General features: G+C 37.9%; 1 protein-coding gene across 1 annotated transcript in view; it reads right to left on the reverse strand.

Annotated features, from left to right (window-relative positions):
* Positions 1-726: 726 nt before the first annotated feature.
* The window catches only part of LOC149309709 (dolichyl-diphosphooligosaccharide--protein glycosyltransferase subunit STT3B), a 51,777-nt gene continuing 26,091 nt past the window's right edge, over positions 727-26,412 (reverse strand). The window contains exons 6-16 of the mRNA XM_089532891.1: positions 17,073-17,171; positions 15,508-15,654; positions 15,075-15,123; positions 13,935-14,089; positions 12,280-12,491; positions 11,607-11,794; positions 11,329-11,500; positions 9,266-9,439; positions 7,921-8,034; positions 4,794-5,006; positions 727-2,279 (exon numbers count right to left, since the gene is read on the reverse strand). Coding sequence (XP_089389017.1) covers positions 2,199-2,279; positions 4,794-5,006; positions 7,921-8,034; positions 9,266-9,439; positions 11,329-11,500; positions 11,607-11,794; positions 12,280-12,491; positions 13,935-14,089; positions 15,075-15,123; positions 15,508-15,654; positions 17,073-17,171 — 1,604 coding nt within the window. The 3' untranslated portion in view covers positions 727-2,198. The remainder of the gene's footprint in view (positions 2,280-4,793; positions 5,007-7,920; positions 8,035-9,265; positions 9,440-11,328; positions 11,501-11,606; positions 11,795-12,279; positions 12,492-13,934; positions 14,090-15,074; positions 15,124-15,507; positions 15,655-17,072; positions 17,172-26,412) is intronic.

The following is a 26,412-nucleotide window of genomic DNA, read 5'->3' on the forward strand; positions in this document are numbered from 1 at the left end:
TCTCTTGAAAGGAACAGCATTTGTTAGTCATAATCTGGTCCCAATGACTTCTGCTCTAATTCTAGATTAAAGCCACTGAATTCAGATTTGGGAGAAATCCTCCTAAAGTATCCAGGCTGATTCAGATTTTAAAGGTTTCTACTGGAGAGCAAAGGCCCAGTTATATTAAGAGACCCTCACGATCACCATAGATAGGTGGAACTGTATAAATCAGAGGTTTTTTTATAAATATATACCAATTTTTATCAGACTTATAACAGACTTTCAGTATGCTTAAAGGATTATCAGTTGCAGATGATAAAATCATAGAATCATATCTCTATTTAAATATTACTGTGCACTGTGACAATCTTCTTCTCACACATCCCTCCCTTTATCAGACTTTTTGGATAAAGGAAAAGAACATGAAGAGAAAATTGTAAACAGGCCACAAAACCCAATGTAGATAAAGTAACAACACTGCAAGAACTGTGTGATTTCAATGAGCTCCCAAACTGGCCCCCAGTTACTGCTAAAAGAGAACATCTGATTTCCAAATTAAAAACGGGTATCGCTCCTGGTTGTGATAACATCCCTCCTGAACTATTAAAAGCAAATACAGATTGGTGGGCTCCTGTTCTCACAAGTTTATTTACATGGATTTCAATGAGCATAGTTCAGGTCCTTAGCAAAGTATCTTTAGAAGGTAACCAAGTAGTTAATAAGAAAGGAATAGCAGCCAATCACTTAACACAAAACTTGATTTAACTTTATTTTCCCTATAGTCAACAACGGGTTTGCATTGAGCTTTTAAGCAACAAAGTAATATAATCTCAATGACAAAGGGTCAGAAATCCAGATTCTTATTTTGTGAAAATGTTGCCACTGCATTGATTTAATAATCTCTTTACTCAAAAATGAATTTACAAATAAAAATTATACATCTGAGAAGAAAAGTCAGCAGTAACATTCTCACTGAGCAATAGATACTTAGGTTCTTTTTTGTTTGGAAGGTACATACTATTCTGCTTAACACCAAGACCTCTGGTAGAAGCTGTTTCCTATATCAAAATTATAACCTGTGGCTGTCAAGTTTCCCCACATTTTGTATTTTATTTTAATAAAATAACTAAGTAATGTTCAAGTTTGTAAAGTTTCCTATACCTGGAAAGTGAACATGTTCAATCTCCATTTGTAATTTAGTGCACTTGATAAACTGTCTTTAATAAAATATAAAAGACAAAGCACATATCCAAGTCATAGTTTCATCAACAGAAGCACTAAAGAAAGATATGGAGAAATGCTATTCATTTCCATGAACCCAACTTGATGAAAAAGGCAAATAGGCTTATAAGCCCTGCTGCCTTTGTAGTAGCCACAGAAAGTTTGGATACTTGTCAATTTTTTCCTTAAAAGGCCAAATTATTGTATATGGTACATACATAGCTAAACAAGCAAGTTCAGAAAACACCAGGTGCTATGGTGCTCAGTAGCATTCATTACTGTCGTGTCAGACGTAAGATACAAATGTAGCCCTTGTATCTACCTACTCTGTGCATGATCTGCCCTGTGTAGTTGTATTTCAGGAACACACCTGTGTAAGGACAGCAAGACCACCTCTTCCCAAAACAAATTACATCATCCAATTTTATAATCTGTCCTGTGATTAGTGAAATTGCAGCTTGGTTTACAGTCCTTGAAACATACAGCAATGGGAGAGTACATATCATGTAGTCTTCTAAAATAAATACCTGAAAAGGAGTTGTTCTAGTAGCTGAATATAAAAATACCCATACGTCTGAAAGTGTCAGACTAAGAATAATCAATTCATATATTTTACCATTCCAGTTAAGATATTGCTGTTCAGCTGAACTTAAAAAACTGACAAGTATGCATGTGCCAAGGACCAAATTAAAGGGCTCTTTGGTGCAGTCAGTCCAAATTCAATAGAGTGGAAGGATAATATGTACCAGTTTAAAAAAAAAAATCTGCTGCTAGACCTGGAAAGCAGCTCTGTCTTGCTCCACAATACAAATCTAAAACAGCTGTTCTCAATAAGCCAAAATTTAAGTCAGACATTGCCTGAAAGTTTTGTACAATAATCTGGACCAATGATGGTTCTGTACCCTCATGTTGCTGTGAAACATGACTTGAGCTAAAGGCAAAGACTGGTTATCTCAAGGACAACTGCTTCAATATTAGTAATCAGTACAGTATATTTAAACTGTCTTCCTGTTGGGTCTCTTGCCTTTCTTTAAAATTAGTTTATTCTTAATGTAGCCACGCTTCCTTTTGGCAGTCTAAAAAGAAAAACAGAATAGTGTATTAGTTATTTGTAATATTATAGTGACTACACCATGTTTTTGCATTGTTCTAGAATCCTTAAACATTACTAGGTCAGAACTGGGAAAATGGCAAGCACCTGCTTGTCCAGGCACCTAAGAGTCTCCAAGTGTTTTTCCAGCCCTGAGTCATAGGATGTGCCCAGAAATAATCAGAACATATTTCAAAACTAAATGTATTGTATAGATGTATAAATGTATTCATATTTCATCCAAGCTAACAATGAGTGCGTTTAGGGTTGTAGGCTAAATCTGTAGAAATGTTTTATACAAAATTTATACTGAATTTCCAATAAATTACAAATATTTTCCCATGAAAGAAATCAAAATAATATTCTTGCCCGTAGTTTTTTACAATTTGCCAGTATCACAAAACACAATACACTGCAAAGCAGTCCACTCTCTGATACGTAAATTTCAACTAATGTACTAATCCAGAACTCAATCCAATGCGTGCTTCAAATTAAGTCTTTATAAATATATTTTACAGAATCTGCTTAGTACTTATTATGTACATTACTTAATATTATATATACTTCCCAAATAAATGATAGAACATCTCTTTTTTGTTCTGTAGTATATCCTTCAACATTTTTATGCTGCTATGTTAGCTCAAGATCATGTTATAATGCTGTGTATACATGCTTAATAGAATACCAGCACTTCTATACTTTATGAACCAAAGACTCCAATGCAGTAAGACTGGGTGAAATTCACACCAAAGAACAACATAGAAAAGCCTTTTGCCCCCTATCTTTCTACCTAGAGAGATGCCGCCCCGATTGTTCTCATAGGGGCGGGATACAAATAAATTTTATTATTATTATTATTATTATTATTAGTATTATAACAATCTCCTTATTCGCAGTGTACTATACTACTATTGTGATATTAAAACAAAACTAAGAAAAAAAACTTTCAGCATTATGTGTGGGTTATGCAAGCAAGTGAAGTAGCAGATCCTTATTCTAAGGTAAGTTCACAATGAACTCTACTGAAGTCAAGGGAAATAACCAATTGAGATTTTCTCTGAAAGCCATATTATAGTTGCCCCTCCTAACATGCAGATCTGAGATCTGTGACTTTGAATACTCACAGAAGGGCGACCTCCATTTCCAATGGGGCATGCCCCTGTGGCAGAAAATGGAGGGCCAACTGTATTAGCTTTTGGTTGAATTAAGCTGTAGCTGTTATGCTCTATATACCTACTGTATTTGACCTTGTATCTTCAAAACTAGGAATGTGATTTCTTAGTTTTAGATTTAGACCGTCAGAAGTTAAAGCAAGATCTCTTCACATAAAGATGCATTACTGCAAACTGTTTACAGGCAATGAATCTTACAGGTTGTGCAGACTCACTGAAATCAACAGTACTTCAGTCATGACTAACCTAAAACAACTGATCAACTCCTGGTATGACTAGTTCTGGATCAAACTATGTTCAACGAATTCTATCACTCCCATGGATATCGATATGAACATGATCAGTTTTTAAACAGAGGCCATCTATCAGGAGTACTTTGATTGTGTATTCTTGCAAAGCAGGGGGCTGGACTGATGGCCCTATTATATTATAGGGTCTGTGATATTATAGGAGCTTCCAGCTCTGTGATTCCATGATAACTATGTTGGCAATTGTTTTTAGACTGCAAGATTATGTACAGTGTCTTATTTTCCCAGGCAAAGCAGCACTAGGAACGTTTCCAAGAGATACTTTTGTATTCCTGCATATGTTTATGAGAGCCAGGAGCATTGAACAGGGAGAATTCTGAGACAAAAGGGGAAGCAAATACCAAAAAAAAAAAAAAGTGTGCATCTAAATGATATGAAAGCCAAATGACTACCATGAATGTAGAAGCCACAATATGGGGATATGTCAGTTCAACCTTACCACACAATCCAAGTTATTGATCAATATTAGTTAAAAACAATTTATAATGTTAAATATTACTTTAAAACAATATTCCTGTTCTAAAAGGATTTCATTTCCATGCCTGAACAGAACTTATTGTTCAAATAAAATTCTATAAATAGAGCGTATAAAAGTGAATGTTGTGTTTAACTGCGTAAGAAGCCAGACACTCAAGCTGTCAACAAAAAAAATCCAGGTTTAATTATTTTACAAAAAGATCATTCTGAAATTTCTATGCATCACTTTCCCACTTTTCAGAGAGATACTTCCACATTTTACTGAGTGAGCTGGTTACTGAAACACTACTGATTATCTTAGATAGTATATATTGTATTACACTTAGCTGGGATTTTTAGGAGACACTCTCCCAGTTAGCACAATAATACAATGTAGATGCCCTCACATGCTCAGTTAATCAGTGTTAATTGTTGTTACCATAATGCAGGTCTGACATTAGACACAAACTGCCTCTATATGTGGACAGTAGAAAGAACTAATCATAACTAGTATATTTCTGTAACAATATGAACCTCCTTGGACATACTTCACTGGGAACCCACCTTTTTTGACAAATACTTCTGTTTTGGTAAAATGTTGGTTAGTCTTGGCTTATGATTCAGTGTCTCTCTGTTGTCTAGCTGTTTTACTTTATATATCCTAACAAGCCAATGCTCTGATGTGAAAGCTTCTTCCAAATGTTTAAACTTAATGTCCTTGTTGCCAATCTCTGCATTGCGTGTGCGATCAAATCCTGGGGGTGTCCGAAAATCCAACTACAAAAAAATTAATGCCACACATTAATTTAGTTTGAAGATTACAATCCTCTGACTAGGTGTTATCTATAAATACTTTGTATTGTATCCTATAAGCACAAATTTCTCTCTGGTTTGTAACAAGCTGAAGGAACTGCAACATAAATAAATACATTACAATATAAAATCACGATACATTATTTTGGTCCCAAAATGTTAAATTACAATATTGGCACTACATCATTTTCACAGCACATACCACCTGTAACCATTTCCTTATACCTATTGGCTATAATTAAGATGCTGCTATAGCTCAACATACAAATGACTGATCAAAGACTTCAGTAGCCCCTTTATTAGTAGATATGTGATTTCTCCCCAGAAACAAAACTAAAAGCTGGAAAAGGAAGTTCTAAACCTATGCTAGAACCTTTGTATTGCTCAACTGAGTATATCTTCATCTTGTCTGGATTACACTTCACTTTGTTTTACTGACATCCAATTCAAAACTGCCCAAGTGTGTGTGTTGTGTGACATCAAGTCATTTCTGACTTATGGAAACCCTAAGTCAACCCTATCATGGGGTTTTCTTGGCAGAATTTGTTCAGAAGGGGTTTGCCCTTGCCTTCCTCTGAAATTGAGAGACTGTGACTTGCCCACAGCTATCCAGTGTATTTGCATGGATGAGCAGAGATCTCTCAGTGTCCTAGTCAAAATCTTAAAACACTACAGATGTAAATTTCTAGAAAGTCTTAAGCCATGGCAAGGAGGAGATACATTTTTCTGATTTTTCCCCCCGGGGAAATAAATTTTTAGAAAAATTGAATACAATGAAATACTAGAATCCCTCTCATTTTACTCACATTGTTACTTCAAGATCATAAAATTTGTTATGCATAACAAGCAACAATTCTGATGTTTAGTATATGAAATACCGTTTATTCAGTAATAGTTACAAATGGAATCTATTTTTTCATTTTTTTAAAATGAGCTACAAGGTCTTGAACTGTTAAGAACCTCTTTGGTTCTGCTAGTTTGTAAGAATTATGCAAGAGTAAGGCAGAAGAAATCATCAACACTAGTAAAACAAAAATATTTTGTGTTCTCTAGTCCTCTATAATGTTAAGCAGACACAAAGTGCTCAATCTCATAAAAAGGAACTGAAAAAGGAAATCAGGACCAAGAACTGCAATGGACTAATGCCATGTATTCCAACCTATCTGATGTAGGAGACAACCCCCCATGGGCTAGGGACCAGTGTCATACAGTTGTCCTTCCATATTTGCTGACGTTGGGGTGAAAGACCCCTGTGGATGTGAAAAAAAAGTAAATTAAAAAAACCCACTATTCTTTTTACCTGAAAGAAAACCTCTCTAGGAATCTCCAAGTCTTCCAGTGCAACTCCTGCCAGAAGTTTATCACAGAATCATGCTGGAGGACCTACAAATGCCTAGAAAATTCTCTAGGAACTTCTAGGTTCTCCAGCAAATGCTATGGTCAACTTGTGCTGGGGAACCTAGAGATTCCTAGTGAGAACATATTAATTAAAACAGCAAATAATCAAATCTGCAAATATGGAGGGCCAACTGTATTTCTGCCCAATGTTTTTTTTTTCTTTCCTGGAAACTTGCCACAGCCTGGAAGCCAATAGCTCTTACATTGGCACTTGCCTAGAGACCATCACTTTGAGTAGCAAATGTAAACAGTCTTACATAAAAATCTGATGGCTACATTGCTTTTACAAATTGGGGGTGGGGGTGGGAATAAAAATATAGGAATATCTTTGCCTCAAATTTTACTCATCATTCTAAAGGAAAACATTCCAAAATTTATTTATTTTTCTCAATTTTTCTGGAACAATAAGGCTTCACAAATCCCCCCACATTTTTTCTTGAGCCTTCACATCTCTATCCAAATACCACTTTAAACTATCCACTTCCTCTCTGTGATCAGATAAGGCAGAGACAGAAATGGGTGTCATTGACATACAAAAGACAACCCCCCAAAAGGTTTTGGATGGTCTTAACAAACAACTTTACTAATATGTAAAACTAACATTTGTTATGTTTTTGTGTGTGCCTTCAAGTCTGACTTATGCTGACTCTAACATGAACCTATCATGGGGTTTTCTTAGCAAGTTTTGTCAGAGGGGGTTTGCCACTGCCATCATCTGAGGCTGACAGCATGTGATGTGTCTAGGATCACCCAGTGGGTTTCCATGGCCACACCTGAATTCAAACCCTGGTCTCCAAAGTTGTAGTCCAGCACTCAAACCACTACACCATGCTGGCTCTCAAATAATTTTCTTTTTCTACGAAAACCCATGATGATCCACAAAATATGCAACGAAAACCTTGATTCAAATTTTAATTTATAATATACATTCTCATATTAAAAGTGTAGTGTGATACTTACAATTCCTTCAAAATATTAATAACTGCCACTATAGAAAGAAGTTTTCGATCCTAATTGTAACCCTTTGTCCGTCCTTTATTTATTTTGAAAAGGACTTTGAATTATAAGCCCATACGAGCCAGTTTCTGTTAGTTAATTATAATATAAGCTGAGTGCAGATGTTAACGCCTGCATAATCTTTAAATATGGCATACAATGTTTCTGTGGGCCTAGACACTTTTTCATTATCAAAGAGAGGAGAGGTGATATAAACTCAAAGTATATCATACCATGTTTTCTGTCTCCTTACCATTTTAACTTGTTAAACTTTTAACTTGCATGAAAGTGCTCAAATACAATTAAATGGTAACAAAGAATTAGCAATATCTTAAATGACAGTTTTGTCATTTGAAAGAATAAAAATCAATACTGAAATACACTGGCAAGAACATGTTAAAAAAGGCTGAGGAAGAGGAAAGGTTAGTTGTTCAGACTCTTATCTAAACACTTTACTTTGTAAGAAATCAAAAATTTAACCAACCTGCATTTCCCCAAACCTGTAATATGACATTTTATACATGAGACAATTTAGCAATGTTGGAGAGCCTGCTTTATCTACCCGGAACTCTCCCTGTGGAGTAAAGTAGTCACTTTCCTACAACAACAAGAAGAAAAGGAAATACAATTAGTGTTCTGCAAGTCATTACAATTAAATCAAAGAAAAATAGGCTGTATCACAAAATCATAAACATGTAATGTTAAAAAAGTTCTGGAACCTGCTTCTGGATGAAAGAAACAGATTGACTTTCATCTGAGAGTAGTTCAGTTAGATCTTTTGCTTTTCTATACATACTGTAATCCTAATTCAATGAGACAGACACAATAGGTGAATTGCTGCTTTAAGTATTCACATCTGACTTTGACTGACTCAACTGTACCAGTACTGCATTTCTGAATATCATTCTTGGGTTTCACTTTCTAAATTTCCTGTTCTATCACAAGCATTCATGTTGGTTACAATCTGTTTCCAACTCATCTTCACATTGGTTCTGAAGTATGTTATGCTGAGACACCATAATTGACAAGTAACAGATTGTTGCATACAGAATACTTGAATTAGAACTGTCCTTACAATAAACCACAACTTGGAATGTTAAAAGTTTTAAAATTAATTCAGAAAATGGAAACTTAATTTGTTACTTTTGTTGTGTACTTTCAAGTCATTTCTGACTTATGATGACCCTATCAAAGGGTTTTCTGAGGGCCGAGAGTGTGTGACTTGCCCAAAATCACCTAGTGTGTTTCCATGGCCAAGCAAAGTCGTAGACCAATGCTCAAACCACTACACCACACTGGCTCTTCTCAATTAGTGTTTACTATAAACACTAATTAAGTTTAACTGGTTAAGTTAACATTAGCATTAATATTTTCCCAACTGAATGATCTCTGGTGCGAGAGGAAATTGCAACCGGGGTCCCTGCTTCTGCCTGTCGCACCAGAGACTGCTTACTTATAAGTAAGGATGGGAAGCGCAGTTAGCTGCTTCTTGAACGACAGGGGAACAGTGCTCCGCTGATCACAGTGGCAGCAAGATGAATGGGGGTCAGGCTAGGATTTGCAGCACAACACCTTAACTACAGTAATTATGCATACATAAATCTCATACAGGATTCTAGCTCCATATGATGTGGAACTATGGAAAATCAAATCCCTGGATGAATCTTCAGGGCTAGTGCATTTTCCTTTCTCATGCTTTCAATTTAACCATATCAAGAACACATTATTAGGATTTGCATGACAAAATATTGTCAGGTGGAATAACAAGCCTAGTAAAAATATTAGAGATGGACTTCTGAAGATTTATTCTATAAAGCACTTTTACTTACCCTGATATCTTTAGGATGTTCTCCTTCAGCTATCCTCACCATCCATAAAAACTTATTGATATCATCACCAGAGTAACCAATTACACCTCCAAAAATTATTAACACATAATCCACATCCAGACTTCTCATGATCTCATATGCTGCTGTCTCATTTGAAGACATAGCTTTTCCTACCTGAAATAAAAAGTGCTCTTAAATTTGTATGAGCTTTGTTATCAGCATAAAAAGCAGATGGGGGGGGGGGGGGACCCACATTATTTGATCCTAAACAAACAAGCTATTAAATAACGCAGTCCTTCCACCTCAAATCCCTCCCCCAATAGTTATAATGTTAACCTACAGTAAAACATTTAAAATGACATTTCATCTACAAAGGTTTTAAGTTACAAGCAACTAAATCCAAAAGTGTAGTTCTAACAACATAATGTATGTAATCTATTTATTTAAGTACTTGACATGGTGACTGGTTTCAGCATCTTTCAATTCATATATTCTAACCCGGGGAAAGAAAATAATCTGGGACCTCCAGTGTGAAATGGATTTAATCCATGCACATACACAGGAACCACAACTTAAAGACCGTGAATCAAGCTCAAATTACATTCTGAGCAAGTTCAAATATCATAATGAACTATGGTTCACTGTAAAGCAAACAAGCTTCCATGAGCCTCAGGCTCAAGAAAGGTACAGTGGTTTTGGGGAGTCTGCCTTGTTCCACTTATACTTCAGTGTGGCAGAGCTGGGGAGCAAGATTGTTTTCTTTTCAAAATATGTGATTCTTTTGTTCCAGCAGCTTCCTTGGCTATCAGTCTGTTTCTGAGCCCAAATGCTGAGTGTGATCTGTAATGCTCTATATGACTTGGGACAAGGCTATTTTAAAAAAAAAACAACAACCCACATTCTCTTATAAAAGCATGCCTAAGTTTTAGTTTTCAGAGGACACCTTCCTCTTAGTTCTACTACAACTCAAGGCACATTTGGTGAAGGTGTGAGAGAAGGCTTTCTTGATGGCTAATCCCATGCTCTAGAAATCCAGGCTGAGGAAGGCTAGGTTGACTTCTTTCCTCTTGCTCTTAAAATCATAGAGTTGGAAGATACCACAAGGACCGTCCAGTCCAACCCCCTGCTATGCAGGAACACACAATCAAAGCACCCCCAAAAGATGGTCATCCAGCCTATGTTTAAAAACCTCCAAAGTAGAAGACTGCCACCACACTCCAAGGGAGAGTGTGTTCCACAGTCAAACAGCTCTTACTGTCAGGATGTTCCTCCTAATGCTGAGGTGGAATCTCTTTTCCTGTAGTGTGCACTCACTGTTTGGGTGCTATTCTCTGAACAATAGAAAACAAACTTGCTCCATCCTCTTATGACACCCCATCAAATATTTAAACAGAGCTATCATATCACCTCTTAACTGTCTCTTCTGCAGGCTAAACATACCCAGCTCTTTAAGTCTCTCCACATAGGGCATGGTTTCCAGACTTTTCACTATTTTGGCAGCCCTCTTCTGGATACAGTCCAGCTTCTCAACATCCTTTTAGAATTGTGGTGCCCAGAACAAGACACAGCATTCCAGGTAAGGCCTGATCAAACCAGAATAGAGTGCCACTATTCCTTCCCTTGCTCTGTACCAGTGATCCCCAAATTGTGCCCTTTAAGAGATTTTGGACTCCAGCTCCCAGAAGCCTCAGCCATGTTGGCTGAGATTCTGGGAGCTGGAGTTCAAAACCTCTTAAAGGGCACAGTTTGGGGACCACTGATCTAGACACTATACTTCTAGTGATACAGTCTAGATTCGCTTGGCCTTTTTAGCTTCTGCTTCTTCAACCATTCAGGTAGATCTTTGGCAAATAAGCTGCCTTGTTCTCTAAGGGGCTTTACATCTTGGCTGCTTACTGTCTTTTAAACTAATTTGTTATGTGATGCTTCCCTCAATGTAATCTGTACTAACTTGCATTTTGCTATTGTTAGTCACCTTGAGCACAATTTTTTGCAGAGCATGATACACATAAAAAAAATTACAGAAGTAAAATCAAACTTTCTGACAGTATTATCACACATACCAAGGCTATGTGGCTGTTATTCCAAGTATTATTGTCAACGAGCGTGGTTCGATTTGCCATTCCTGCTATTTGATAGCCATAATCCCACCAAGACATTACTCTAGCATGCTCGTCTGTGTTTTGTCTGAGCCAATAGTATGCTTCCCTGAAGTCATCCAAAATGTTTCGAGTGCTACAACACAAATAAGAATCAATGGAAAATGAAAGTATTACAGTTTGGAAGAGATGAATTATGTTACAAATTAACATTAACAGGCACACCAAACTGTGAGTCTTACCCATCATGATTGTAAGAGGCTAGTACGACACTCGGGCTGGAGTAGGCATTGCTAGTTACCCATGTACAGTGGACAGCAAACATCATCAACAGCATTAGCATCAACATTGTAACAATACTCTTGATATTGGGCCCAAGGCCTTCTTCAGTTTTTTCTTGTTCAGATATGTGTTTCCTCACTTTACCTGCCTGAACAAAGAAAGAAATGAAATTTTTTGGCCTTTTCAGCTTAATACAAATTTCAGATGTTACAATTCCTATTGTTGTCAATAAAAGCATAAGCAACTTTGTTTCTAGAAGCCAAACTTACAAATATCCCCCAAACTTTACACTGCCAGACATTTATAAGCTTATTTGCTACAGAGGTGCAAAGTTGTCCTCTAGTGGTTGTTTTTTTATAAGCACAGTAACAGTTGATAAATTCAAGTGAAAGATGTTTTCTAAAGAACAGTTAATGAAAGTGGTGGTCAGAATCTGTCCTAAGTTAGTATTTGCTAGGTTATCTGCAAAGCTTGAAAAAACACTTTTCTGATTTGATACTGGTCAAAGACCGAATACATTTTATTACATTACTTTTCTGATTCTGACATCTCTTAATTTGATTCTGACATGCATTATTTGATTTGATTTTTCAAAAATCAAAGACAGACACTATGAAGATCTTCAAGTTTCACCTTATCATAAAGATTTCCTGGATTTCTTTTATCATCCTCATCACTGCTATCTTCTACTGGTGGATTCTCTCTCTTCATATCATCACCCAAATAGTGCTCAAAAACATTGGAGAAAGCAATTGCTGACAGCATACAGACTACTGGAGTCAAAGTTAACATCAGACGGACCATCACTCCAGCAAAGTATACAGCACTGATTGCATACAAAGCCACTGTAGAGAAGCAAAGTCAGACAACTTTACTATCAGGCATTTGAGATTAAAAAAAAATTATAGTTTTACTAATGATGCAGAATTAAATCAAACAATTACATAAACAGCAAATTATCAAGTTTGCTTCCCAAGGCATTTATCAAAAAGAATTGCCACACTTACTGAATTAAATCACATCACTTCCTGGAAACATAATCTAGGTCTTCTACAAGCTGGATCCAAACACTTGCAAATGAGCTTGTAGGAAGAGACTATGCCACTCACACATCACCACAGAAGATCCTCCAGACCTCTGTTTGGTCAGGGGATCCTGATGGATAAGCAGTGAGGTTGGGATGTTTATCCAAAAGACTGGGTACAGCAACCTACCATGAACACAGCCTCTTATTTTGCCCCTCCCTCCTCTCCCTGTGAGGCTTCTGCCCTGGGCTTGGCTTTGGGGAGGAGGCTGGAGCCCCATCGGCTGCAGGGAGCTGGCACTGGGGCTTGAGTCTTAGAGGCTCCGCCCCCAACCACAAGCCCCTGTGCCAGCACTGGTTCCCTGTGGCTGACGGGGCTCCAGCCTCCACCCGCAAAGCTAAGTCCAGGGAAGCCTCACAGAGGGAGGAAGGAGATAAGGAAGGAGGGAGGAATTGTCCCATTGTCCCCAATGGTGGCAAGGCTGCATGCATGTGTCACCATTGGGGACAGTGTAGTCTTGCTGTCCGCAAATGCTTGAATCCGAGCATGGCAAGTCCACAGATAAGGAGGGCCCAGTTTTTTCTGGAATATTTTCAAGCTGTGGTTCAGATCAAAGTAAACCAGAAGAACCAAGTCAAAGGGTTCACATAGTCCAAGAAATGAAATCAAGAGAAGAAACAAAATCAAGAAAAGTTTGGCAGCCAAAAAGGAACTGAGGGCTCAGGTGGAAAGAATGTTGGACAGCTGTGTGAGGGTGAGTGGGACTTCCACTGAAAATTTTTAAGTAATAGCTCTTGAAGTTCCAAATTATGCATTGGGGAGGCACAGTTAAGCCATTACTGTGGGTCACAGAGAACATGAAGAAGAACCAGATTGTAGGGCCATATTCTGTCAACCTGCACCTGTATTTTCCATCTTTCTAGGTAGCCTTCGCCAACGTGGTGTTTTCCAGATGATTTGGCTTCTTCTTCCCTACCATCAGTCATGCTAGCTGGGCCTGATAGGTACTGGAGTCCAAAATGCATAGATGGAACCAGGTTGGGAAAGCCTAAGTAAGCAGTGTATCCGCAGGATGAGCTTTCTATGTAATATGTCCCATGGGAAGTTCATATGCCTCCACAAATTGGCATCATGTTAAGCCAATATTATTCTCACTATCCAAGGAAATATGTTTGATGAAACACTGTAATTAACTTACTATAACAAGGATAGCAGCATTTCAATTCAAGCTAACATAATGTTGAAAAGTTAGTTATTTCTTACCAAAGACTCTTTCATCATTGATGTTTTTGATACAGAACCATAGCCCTGCTGGGAAAGTACACACGAGAATATGTAGATCAAAAAAGAAGGAAACCCATGTTGTAGGCTGATGTTCAGACACTGAGGCAATGATCGGGATGTGAATTTTCGCATACCTTGTTTAAAAAAAATCAGTTCAAATTATTTTGAAGTGATGAAACTACTACAGGTACTACAACTGATACCTACTAAACAATTTTCAATTGAATAATTAAAAAAACACAACACCTTTAAAACATTATAAATATGTAAAATAATAAGAACTATTAATGTTTTTATGAGAATTTTTGAGACTGTTGACTTGTACCTTCAGGATGCTCTTCCTAAAATTTAACTGACATAGCCATTCTTAAAATTTGAACTCAATGGTTCATGTTCTATTCTTGGACCATCAAACAAGAACATTGCATCCTCATATGTATATTAACCCTTCAAATATCTGAAGACATCTATACAGCCTCCATTAAATAATCTCTTTTTCAGGTTAAACGTACCCAACACCTTTCTTCATAAGACCTAGTCTTGCAGGCTTAGCACTAGTTTCAATTTAACACTAAAACACAGTATAGAACAGGGAGGGTAACCCATGCCCCCCTGAAGTTATTGAATGTCAATTCCCATTGTTCCTGGCTTGATAGCTGGGAGCAGATGGGAACTGGAGTCCACCAACATTTACAACATCACATATATCCCTCTTGTAGTATTACAACTAGCCTCCCAAATTCATTCAGATGTGAACAGAGGTTTAAAGTTTCCACATGTTATCTGGAATAACTAGGGTTCACCTTTAAATTCAAATTAAGGAAACTGTGACTAAGTTGAACTACAGTCAATCCTTAAACCAGAATATTAGACCAATGTCTCAAATAACTGACTTAAACAAATCAGAAATGTAGCTCATTCCAAATCACAAATGGAACCTTTACATTTGTTCCCTAGCATACAAAAGGATGGAGAGAATGTGTAATCCTAATGTTATTGCCTGGTCATCCCCATAACACCAAGCTATGGATTAGTGTTATGTATGCAGTAAATCAAACTTTTTACCCATTCAGCACAGCCTCAAGAGTATTTGATATTGTCTCTTATAATCCTACTTACCCAGTGTCCCATAGTGAATAAAACCTGCCACTCCATGGTGCAATGTAACCTGAAAATATAAAAGACAACCTTGCATAGTCTATCAGGAACCACCTCTATGAATTTCTATAAAGGTATGGATGGATATTGTCTTTTTAAATATATAAAAAGGCAAAGATTCTACACATGAAAATTTACAGTAAGTGAACACTAAACTTGAAGTAATTTTAAAAAGCCCTCTTTAAAATGGTTTATAACAGAAGAATGAAAGGCACTTCCCATATCAGTGTGATACTTGTACAAACAAGGAGCCTGATGTAAGGCAGCACTCATACCTATTTATACTGAGCCACTATACTGCTTAAAAGACATACTACATTTAGTGAATTCCTCAATACCTCTTTGAGGAATAGTTCCATATGACTACAAAAATAATTCATTTAATATTATTTACCTGTATATGTTAAGTAGATGACACTCAAGAATACAACTCCAGCAGCTAATGATATACCCAAGAAGAACAATGTCTGAAATTCTTGCTTTGTTAGTCTATCTCTCATATATTGCAGGAAGGCATATGCCTGGAGCAGTGCAAAGACACCTAGTTAAAACAAAGAGGAAAACTTTAAATTTTCAAACAATATTTCAAGACTTGTTCTAAACCTGGTTGCTTTCAATGCTTGCTCTTAATTAACTTGCTTACATCCTCAAACCGAGGAGCTGTTGATTATAGGAAGAGAAAGGAAATACAGCGGACCCTTTCCATCCCTGTTTTGCCTTCCCCCCTTCCCACAGATGGGGAGAAAGGCAGAAGCCCAAACCTCATATTATTCAATGGGGTGGGGGAGCTCCGGGTGTACACCACTACTGAATAACATGGGACATGGTGACCTGCAGATTGTCCAATCCATGGATCGTTATCTTGCCAATGCAATGGGCCTACTATATATATAATAGCCTCTAAACCAGTGATTCCCAAACCTTGGTCTTACAGGTATTTTGGACTTCAATTCCCAGAAGCCCCAGCTAGCATGGTCAAAGGTTAGGAATTCTGGGAGCTGAGGTCCAAAGTATTTGGAGGACTAATGTTTAGAAACCACTGCTCTAAACCAAAGGACTCCAACTCTTGAACACATCTGGGATTTTGAGAAGATGCCATGAGATTACAAAATGGCTGTGGGCAGACTGCCTTATTTAAAATGACTGCTTGGTAGCTGTGGCAAATCAGAAAACACTCACTTCCCAGAAAGTTAAACTGGTAAAGCTACAAGAAAAAATCCCCAAGAACTGGAATACAAAGCAGAAGTGAGAACTGAACCCAAAGAATGAAACTATTTCTTTTAATTCATATTTTTGATTCCAACAGAACACCCATTTCATAGAAATGCAAGCCAATTATTTTCCCCAATCACCTTTAAACTTAGCGTCAAATGGATTTTCTCCAATATGGAGGATGACTTCAAATCACACCTAAAAACACACACCACACACTGCAAACATATAAGAATCCATAGTCCTTTGAATCAAGTCCCAAAAATATACATGCCCCACTGTCATTACTGAATTATTTCTTAAAAATATATGCTCCACATCCCTTCTACTGAACTTTTCCTAATTAGTTCACAACCATGTGCTGCACTCATCCATTATACACACATGGAAAATGTAAGGGACGTTGACAAGCACCATAGAAGAATCTGCAGGTGGTACAGTACTTAACAGGAATCATACTGGAGTTCCCTATTTTAACTACCTATCATTTCATGCATCACGGACATCATACTCAGCTTTCTAAACAAAATCAAACTCATGTGTCTTGTGGAACCATTTATATGGTAGCCAAGATAATTCAGATAAGCTGCATTTGGTATTAGAATGTCCAATGTTACAAACAGTCAAAAGCTCAGAATTAACATGTTGTATTACCAGCCCAGAGTTCTAGTGATTGTTGGACTGTGATACAGAATTAACAACATCCATAACGTATATGTTTTCAATAAAGTAAACTGTTTTTCTTACCTGCAGCTGCCATGTGCTCACTTGTTCTAATTGGCTGAAATCCTACAAAAGGGATCTGCATGGATAATATTAAACCCACTATATAGAAAGTGCTATATGCTGTGAATAAAAACAAAACAAAGGGAAATGACTATTATGCAGAGATATTGAAATCAGGTTCAGAAGAAAAAGGAATTTATCTATTTAAGAGGAAGATATGTATTACCATGTTAAAAGTAATACAATTTCATGAGACAAGAGGCGTTTGAAAGCCAATTTTTTGCTATTTATTTTTTTCAAAACAGTTTCAAAAACCCTACCTGGTTCTAACAAAAATGATGTAAACAGAGCTCACTAAGCTTGTGTAACAATTATTATATATAACAGCTTGTCAACTATTTTTTTCCATCTCAGATCCTTCAAGAATGGTGTGTATGACACTGACATGTTAGAGCTGGCTAAAAATACATACTTATAGTGAAGTATATTTCTTGTGTTATCTCCCTGAAGAAGCATGAAATATTCAAAATGAAACTGTTAGTATAACTGATACCTCTAACATCTTTACATATAAATGTGGGAGACATTCAGTATGGTTTCACATCCACAAGCAGTTTTATTTACTGCAGTTCATAATTAAATTTAATGAATTTCTTTCCTGAATATAAGACACACATTTGTTAACATCCCAGATGCTAGACTCCTAATATGCTAGAAACAGGTGATGGATGGAATAACCAACTACATCACTTTTTACATAATTTGTCCCCTTTGCGTCCCAGTTTTGGGTCCCTATACTAATCTAAATGAGGATTTACATCAAAATGTCAACCCTGACTTTATTTTACAATTCACAATGCCACCAAGTTATAGCAACACTGCCATCCTCTGGTATTTAACAGCAACTAGTGTCTTTTGGTATTGTTTTTAGACTGCATTTTTAAATCCGAAGGAAATACAGACCCTCTCTTCCTTTCTTTGCAATTCAGTAACTTGTCTTTCACAACAATGGCTTTATGAATAGTCCCCCCCCAACTCTTTTGAAACAAGGCTCCTCCCTTTTAACGAAATTATGAAACAACAGAGTTTCCTGTTAGAAAGAAGTCAAGAGAGGATTGAACAAAATATTCACCAGCAAACACAAGATTCCAGACCTTATATTCAACATCAGTATGCCAAACATTGCTGCTGGTGGTTCTTTTGTGTTTGCCCTGTTACTTCTTTTCACTCTCTTTCAAATTGCTTTTTTTAAATACCTGGACAAGAAAATGCTGCTTAGAACTAGTTTAGAGAAAAAGTGGTGGGGAGGTTAAGCAGCTTTTTCTTGTTTTCCATATGCCCTCTGCAAATGAGGTTTTAAATTTACCAATTTCCTATTGCAGTGAATACTTCATTACATGAAAAAAGAACACCAGCCTGGTCCTAAGGTGCATAACTGAACAGCATTTCTAGTTGACTTGAGTGTAACATGGACACTGGATCTCTTTTTCTTAGACTTTAGAGTGGGATCAGTTAACAGTAGCTGACAGTTTCAGAGAAAAGGCCTTGGGGTATTTCAGCAGTAGAAAAGCATTGCTGGTTCTAATGCTTCAGTTAAAAACTAATTGGCAACAGAATTTCTTGCCTTAACCCTTGGAAAGCAGTGGTTTCCCTTGGAAAGCAGTGGCATGCTGGGTGCAAATGATGGAAATTGTAGTCCATCATAATCTTCTGGGGATTCAGGTTTGAGAATTACTGCTTAGTACTGTAGTTCCATGTGCATTTCTATTTCATAATCCTGAGATAATGCAGCAAACACATAGCATGCTATGTGTTAGCTGCATTATCTCAGGATGCTGAAACAGAAATGCATATAGAACTACTAAGCAGTAATTTCTCTCAGTTTTTACCACTCAGTTCAGGACACTATTTCTAGAATATAGTTTCAGAAAAGTTAAAGTGTGGGGAAATGCTGATTAAAAAAAAAGTTATGAGAGTAATAGGAAAACCAGTCTGCATCATATGTATCAGATGGAGTCGGCCAACTCTACAAATGCTTATTCTATAGACCTTTTCCCCCCACTTAAGTCTCAAAGGTGCTAAAAAATTCCTTTGTATGCTGGTACAGACTAACATGGCTATATCTTTGAATACTAATACAAGCGAGGGAGAGATACTAGGAATAGTGCACCAAAATGTAGATTTTACATATGATCTAACAGAATCCAGTTACTTTTCATTATTCAAAATAAAATTTGCTTTGTTGTAAACACAACATGAAGTAGAAAGGTTAATGCAGCTTCATGGCAGCCAGAACTTGGAGGATAAAGAGAACGGAGAAGATTTGTTGTTGTTGTTGAATTCGAAGAGGACCTCTTGAAGAACCACATTTACACATAAGCAACCCATTTTAATGTTATAGTCTCTACAGACAATCAGAAAAGACTTACTCAAAGTGGGTCAGAAACCACTGAGATTCAAAAGAAAGAACAGCTCACCAAGCACACTCTGTAGTGCCATGGACGTTAAGGCTATAATGACAGATGAAACTTACAATGATCAGGTGAATGCCCTGAAAGTATCATGCATGTGAATGTTCTTAAGGCACCTGAAGTTATTACTATTCTGGTAGAGTATTTTTTAAACACACCTGGCAATGTTTTTTCCTCCCACAAATTCATAAGCCAGGCATAAAATCATGGCCACTCACTTTAACACCTGTGAGAGCATATGTGACTCCTTTTTGTTCATTGCAGAGAAAAAAACAAGCAACAGGTTGTCAGGGTTCTAAAGGCTTTAGTTCTATGTTGTAGAAGGCTGATGTCCTGTCCATCTCCAAAAAAAAAAAGTCAAATGATTTGTCCCCATGAGGAACAAAATGAACTGGTCCAAAAACATGTCTTTTCTTAGAAACACTTTAATTTGAGGATGTTTTAAAAAAGATCTTCAATTGGGAGAGGAAAAATGAGTCAAAATGGCAGTCAAACACACTTCAAGAGAGGACAGGTTGAGACTTTTTAACCTATCTAGGCCAGAAAACCAAGAATGTCACTCATGTGTATATTGGAAGAGAAAGCACTGTGGTCCTCTAAGAAAAAAAGGACCCACCCACTTTGCTGAATGTGATTTTGCAGCAGAGGGTCTGTGTGTTACTACTGTTAACTTCCAAGACATTTGAAGATAAATCCTCCATGCTGTGAATCAAACTGACTAAGTATCCAGACGCTGAACCAACCCCTCTGGTGAGTTAGGGATTCAGGCTGAAAAGGAAGTCTTCAACAAGTCACTAATGGAATATGTAAAATGACATCCAAGCAAGGTTGTATTCATCACCATAGAGTACTCTGGATGTATTTGGATTCTTCATCTCAAATTTTCGCCACATAGTTAACACGTAGAAAAATGCAGAATCTAGGGCTCATCCACATGTAAAGGCCACCATCTATAAAATAATGCTCTATTCTCTTTTCCCTGGAGCAAAGCCAGCATCTGTCATGGACTACGATCTGGACCTAGAGGAGGAGTCTGAAGAAGAGACCTAGGCAAGCCTCCCAGACAAAGAGCAACTTGCACAAGCAGAGCAGCTTCATGCAGCTCTCCCTGCTGGAGAGAAGCCTTAGCCAGCAGTGGGACAAAGATAGGACTCACTTGCCACTGATGGGGAAAAGGACAGAGCTGGGAAGACAGCACAGTCTCCAAGTCCAAGGATAAAGTATAGGGAGAGGAAAGCAGGCCCACGACGTTCAGTCAGATTGTTTGCCAAGCAGCAACAGAGAAGCTTTAGTTAGAACCAGCTGGTGTCAGCCCATCTAAGACCTGAGTCTGTTTAGGGTTAGTGCTGGAAGCAACCCGTCTGCTTCTTGGCCAGAATTCCTGTTTCCAGTCTCTTGCAATTTGGACCTTTGACTTCTTGGTTTATTTGACCTTTAGACTGTGTCAACCTCACAGATGATACCTGAATAGGCACATTTAGGCTTGACAAACAGGCTTTTCTAGACTAACTCCCACAGGCAAGGACACTCTCTGGGTGCCGGTGATTTAGTGCCCTTGTCAGCACTATCAGTTAATTGTTTCCTTCTAGCCGGCTTATGGAAACGTTAGTTGAATCAGGACAATTTCCCAGAGATATGAAGAGATCGCTATCTTCAGCACCCTACCAACCATTTGGTAGTAACCACCTCTAGAGCCAGTTGCCACTTATGGAAAGCAGGCATCCAGTGATTTAACGAGTTTGCTACTTTGATGCTTGTGAAAGATAACTGAATTGCTAGAAGAATCCCCTTGAAATTTACCATTACTAAAGTAACACTGTCAGTTCTAGATGTAACATCAAGTACACTTCCCCTTGTTTATTCACATATGCATTACTGTTACATTATTTGTGGAAAGTTAAGATTATGTAACCAACTGAGGCCTTTTTAAAAGTTTGGAACTTTTTGATCCCTACTGATCCAAAGTATATGAAAGTGAGACTTTTCTGGAAACTAAATACAACTGACAACCTGTTGTAAATGGCCTTGGAGGAATTCAGCATGGAAATCCTGTTCCAAGATAGCACTTCTAACCAAGAAGTTTTGTGTCTCCTCAAGCTTAGCCATTCATCTGTGCTGAGAATCCACATGTTATCTCAAGTGAGAGAGGAACCAATACTGTAAAGGGTAGATAGTGAACCTTGCAAAGGGGGCTACCCCTGTAATTGCTGCCATAAAGATATTACTGTAAGTAACAAACTGTAGAAAATATTTCATCCCTAAATTCAAATTTTGATTTACTGACATATTGTATAAAAACCTTAAGGGTGCATGAAAAGTGACTTAGTGGTGGTGAATAGTGAAACTGTCTGGCACATGCTATGGTCTAAATCTCCCTTCATATCTATTTCCTTTGCAACCTGAAAACATTCATTTAAAATTATTCACAGATGGTACAGTGCGCCTGCGTTATATGCGGGCGTGCTTTATGCGGTCTTGAGCGTACACGCTCAAGCTGTGGGGAGCGCGTGGGGCGGTGCACCCCATTCAAATGAATGGGCGCATGTGCTTGTGGCGCCCTGCTGCGCACAAGCCCCATTGTTTCTAATGGGGCTTGAGCATAGGCGGAATTTGCCTTACGCAGGGGGGTCCGGAACGGATCCCCTGCGTAAGGCAAGGGCCGACTGTACTTTATTCGTTAATCAGAAATACATTAATAAAAACTTAAGCTGTCAATGTTGGAGGAAGTGCAAGGCTCCTAGTATCTGTGTGAATTTGTGAGGGTCATGACCAGTTTCTCAGACCATTTAGACAGCTATTTTCACAAAACCAGTACAGTCACTAATCAAACTGTCTCTTATGGCCCATAGATCAGTCTATAATCATTATTCTGTGAAGCCAGGAGGTCCTTACAACAGAAAGACCTTATTCTTTTATGTGCACTGCAGCTCATGTGTGGTGGTGAAGCAGGAAAAAAGTCCTTAAGGTTTCTCCTTTAAAAGGTGGGAAATCCATCCATGAGACCTGACATTCATGGAAAAGCTGCCTTCTAAATACAGACTAGAGAAATATAGACACAATGCACAATGTTTATAGTGCATGGCTACCTTTTACTGATTATATCAACAGTAAAACAGACGCTATGAAACCACTTTGGTCCCAAGGAAATCTGTGGAATTATGTTCTCTTTGTCATTTAAAATTAGTTATCCCTGCTGTGTTTTCTTTTTTTTTAACCGTACAATTGCCTTTGATGCTAGCATGTGTTTGAAATGTTGCTTTCTTTTTGTGTTCACTGTAATTTGTAACATGAAAGTTAAAGGGAGAAAGAGAGGAAATGGTCAAGTAGAAATGTTTAAAGATAGGATCAAAATATACTTTTCCTTACCAGAGACTTTCATTAAGGTTTTTTTTTGGGGGGGTGGTGGTAAAGTTCTGATAATGACTGTACTTTTCAACAATATCCTCACTGCCTAAGCATATGGCAGGAATGGGGAAAAATAAATCACCAGGAACAGATGATAATCCATTCGAATACAATCCACACTGATGAAATCAGTCTAGAGCTAACCAACATATGAAACAAATATGGAAAACAAAACAGTAACCAACAGACTGGAAATGTTCAATATATATCCCAATTCACAAAAAAGGAGACACAAAAGACTGCAGCAACTACAGGACCATAGCATTGATTTCCCATGCAAGCAAAAGTATGCTCAACATTCTGCAACCAGGCTCCAACCATATGTGGAGAAAGAAATTCCAGAGGTATAAGCAGGGATCAAAAAAGGAAGAGATACTAGGGATGCGGTGGCCAATCCTAACGATTGGGAGGTTGGCAGTTCATGGCCCGAGTTGTTCTGTCAACCTAGCAGTTTGAAAGCATGCAAATATTAAGTAGATAAATAGATACAGTACCACTTCGGTGGAAAGGTAACAGCATTCGGCACAATCATGCTGGCCACATAGCAGTCCTCAGACAACGCTGGCTCTTTGGCTCATTAACAGAGATGAGCACGGCTCCCTACAGTCAGTTATGACTAGACATTCATGTCAAGGGACTACCTTTACCTTTATCTTTACTAGGGACCACACTGCAGACATATGATGGCTAATCAAAGAATTCCAAAAGAAGATCATCATGTGCTTTATAGACTATAGGAAAACCTTCCACTGCATAGATAATGAAAAGCTATGTAACACCCTTCAGTGAAGATAGGAGGAAAGAATATCAATAATCTGAGATTGGCAGACAACAACATACTACTAGCAGAAAATATCAGGGATCTGGAACAACTACTTGCAAACACATGAACACACAACCATTAATGACAATGGAGGCTTGCCTGAAGTCCTGTTGTCCATAATGGGACATCGCCACTGGGAACAATGGGGGCTGTCCCTAATGGCGGTATGGCCATGTGCATGGGACAACGGGATTTGAACATCCATTGATTTTGGTATTTGCGGGGGGGGGGGTATAAGTGTGTGTCCAGAAAGGATCCCCCATAGATACTGAGATCTCACTGTATGTTCAGATGATTACAGTGAGATGAGAATAGCATCTCATGATGCGAGGTGTCATGAGGTTTCATTTAGCTGTTTGGCCCTACCTAGGAAATCAAGAATGATAAATTGTTCAATAATTATGTCTTTTGATATATATTTGAATAATTAACACTCTGAAATTTTAATTAAGTTTGGGTTTCTTTTCCTTGGGTGGACATACACATGATCAACCCCAGTTACAATAAGCTCTTGAACTTCTCCATATGCATCTCTTATTCTAGTCCTTGGTGACATTTTAAAGTAGTTTCACAGTGAGAATGAATAATTCATCTAGAAAGAAACAGTTTGGTCTACTTTTTAAAATCACAACACATTTCTTCCTTACCCAGCCGTCTCATTTCTCCTCTGACATGGCTTTTATTTTCTCCTCAGCCACTCTATACTCCTACATCCTGATCCAGTTGTCTTGTATTATTCCTCCTTCAATTTGTCAATGATAAAAACCACTGAATTAACTCTGGGCTGCTTTTTGAGGTACTCCTTTCCAACTGGCCAGGAACATTAAGATTTTTTCACACTGTTGCAAATATAAGGGTCTATTGATAGCTCTCATCTTGTATATTAATGAAATTCTGGATATATTTGCATGAACAAGCTTGAAGTATTATTATTAGAAGGTATCAATTTCAACAAAAAACATTATCCTAAAAAGGTATCAATTCTACTTTCACTAATCATTGTGGATGCTCAATTCTCATTAAATGCAATAGCATAAGAACATGGTGTCCCTGACAGAAAACAGCAAAATTAAGGCTTGCTTTTGGAATATATATATATATATATATATATATATATATATATAATACTTAAAGCCATGGATGGTTAGAATCATAGAATAATAAACCACAAAGGCCATCCAGTCCAACCCCCTGCCATGCAGGAAATCTCAATCAAAACATACCCAACAGATGGCCATCCAGCCTGTTTAAAGACCTCCAAGAAGGGAGATTCCACCACACTCTGAGGGAGTGTGTTCCACTGTCGAACAGCCCTTACTGTCAGGAAGTTCTTCCTAATGTTTAGGTGGAATCTCTTTTCCTGGAGCTTGCATCCACTGACCCGGGTCCTAGTCTCTGGAGCAACAGAAAACAAGCTTGCTCCCTCATCAATATGACATCCCTTCAAATATTTAAACAGGGCTATCATATCACCTCTTAACCTTCTCTTCTCCAGGCTAAACATCCCCAGCTCCCTAAGTCGTTCCTCATAGGGCATGGTTTCCAGACCCTTCACCATTTTAGTCACCCTCCTTTGGACACACTCCAGTTTCTCAACATCCTTTTAAAATTGTGGTGCCCAGAACTGGACACAAAATTCCAGGTGGGGCCTGACCAGAGCAGAATAGAGTGGAACTATTACTTCCCTTGATCTAGACACTATACTTCTATTGATGCAGCCTAAAATCGCATTGGCCTAGTTAGCTGCCGCATCACACAATTGACTCATGTTCAACTTGTGGTCTACTTGGACTCTCAGACCCCTTTCACATGTAGTCTCATTCAGCCAGATACCCACAATCCTATATCTGTGCATTTCATTTTTCTGCCCTAAGTGCAGTACCTTATATTTCTTCGTGTTGAAATTCATTTTGTTAGCTTTGGCCCAGCTTTCTATTCAGATCATTTTGAATTTTGATCCTGTCCTCTGGGGTATTAGCTACTCCTCCTAGTTTGGTGTCATCTGCAAATTGGATAAGTATGCCTCCAATTCTGTCATCCAAGTCATTGATAAAGATGTTGAATAACACTGGGCCCAGGACAGAGCCCTGTGGAACCCCATTGGTCACTTCTCTCCAGGATGAAAAGGAGCCATTGTTGAGCACCCTTTGGGTTCTGCCAGTCAGCCAATTACAAATCCATGTAACAGTTACTTTGACAAGCCCACATTTCACTAGATTGTTTGCAAGAATGTCATGGGGAACCCTGTCAAAGGCCTTACTGAAATCAAGATATACTATATCAACAGCATTCCTATCATCTACCAAGCTGGTAATTTTATCAAAAAAAGAGGTTAGATTTGTCTGGCATGACTTGTTTCTCTGAAACCCATGTTGACTTTTTGTGATTATGGAATTGCCTTCTAGATGTTCACAGACTCTGTTTAATGATCTGCTCTAGAATCTTTCCTGGTATTGATGGCACAAAATCCATGGATATCCAAATGTATAGTAGATATCTTGGTTTACAACTAGACAGTGATCTAAAATAGATCACAACATGCAACTTATTCAGTTTCCAATGTTTTTAATGCATTTGCATTGGATCTAATACAACACTCTTAACTTTGCATCAAATATGCATGAGCAGTCAGCAGAAGTACAGTCAGCATTGCAGATATGGA

Source organism: Sceloporus occidentalis, unplaced genomic scaffold, assembly GCF_023333645.1.
Source record: "Sceloporus occidentalis isolate IW3139 unplaced genomic scaffold, rSceOcc1.0.p SCAF_7, whole genome shotgun sequence".
Taxonomy (NCBI): Eukaryota; Metazoa; Chordata; class Lepidosauria; order Squamata; family Phrynosomatidae; genus Sceloporus; species Sceloporus occidentalis.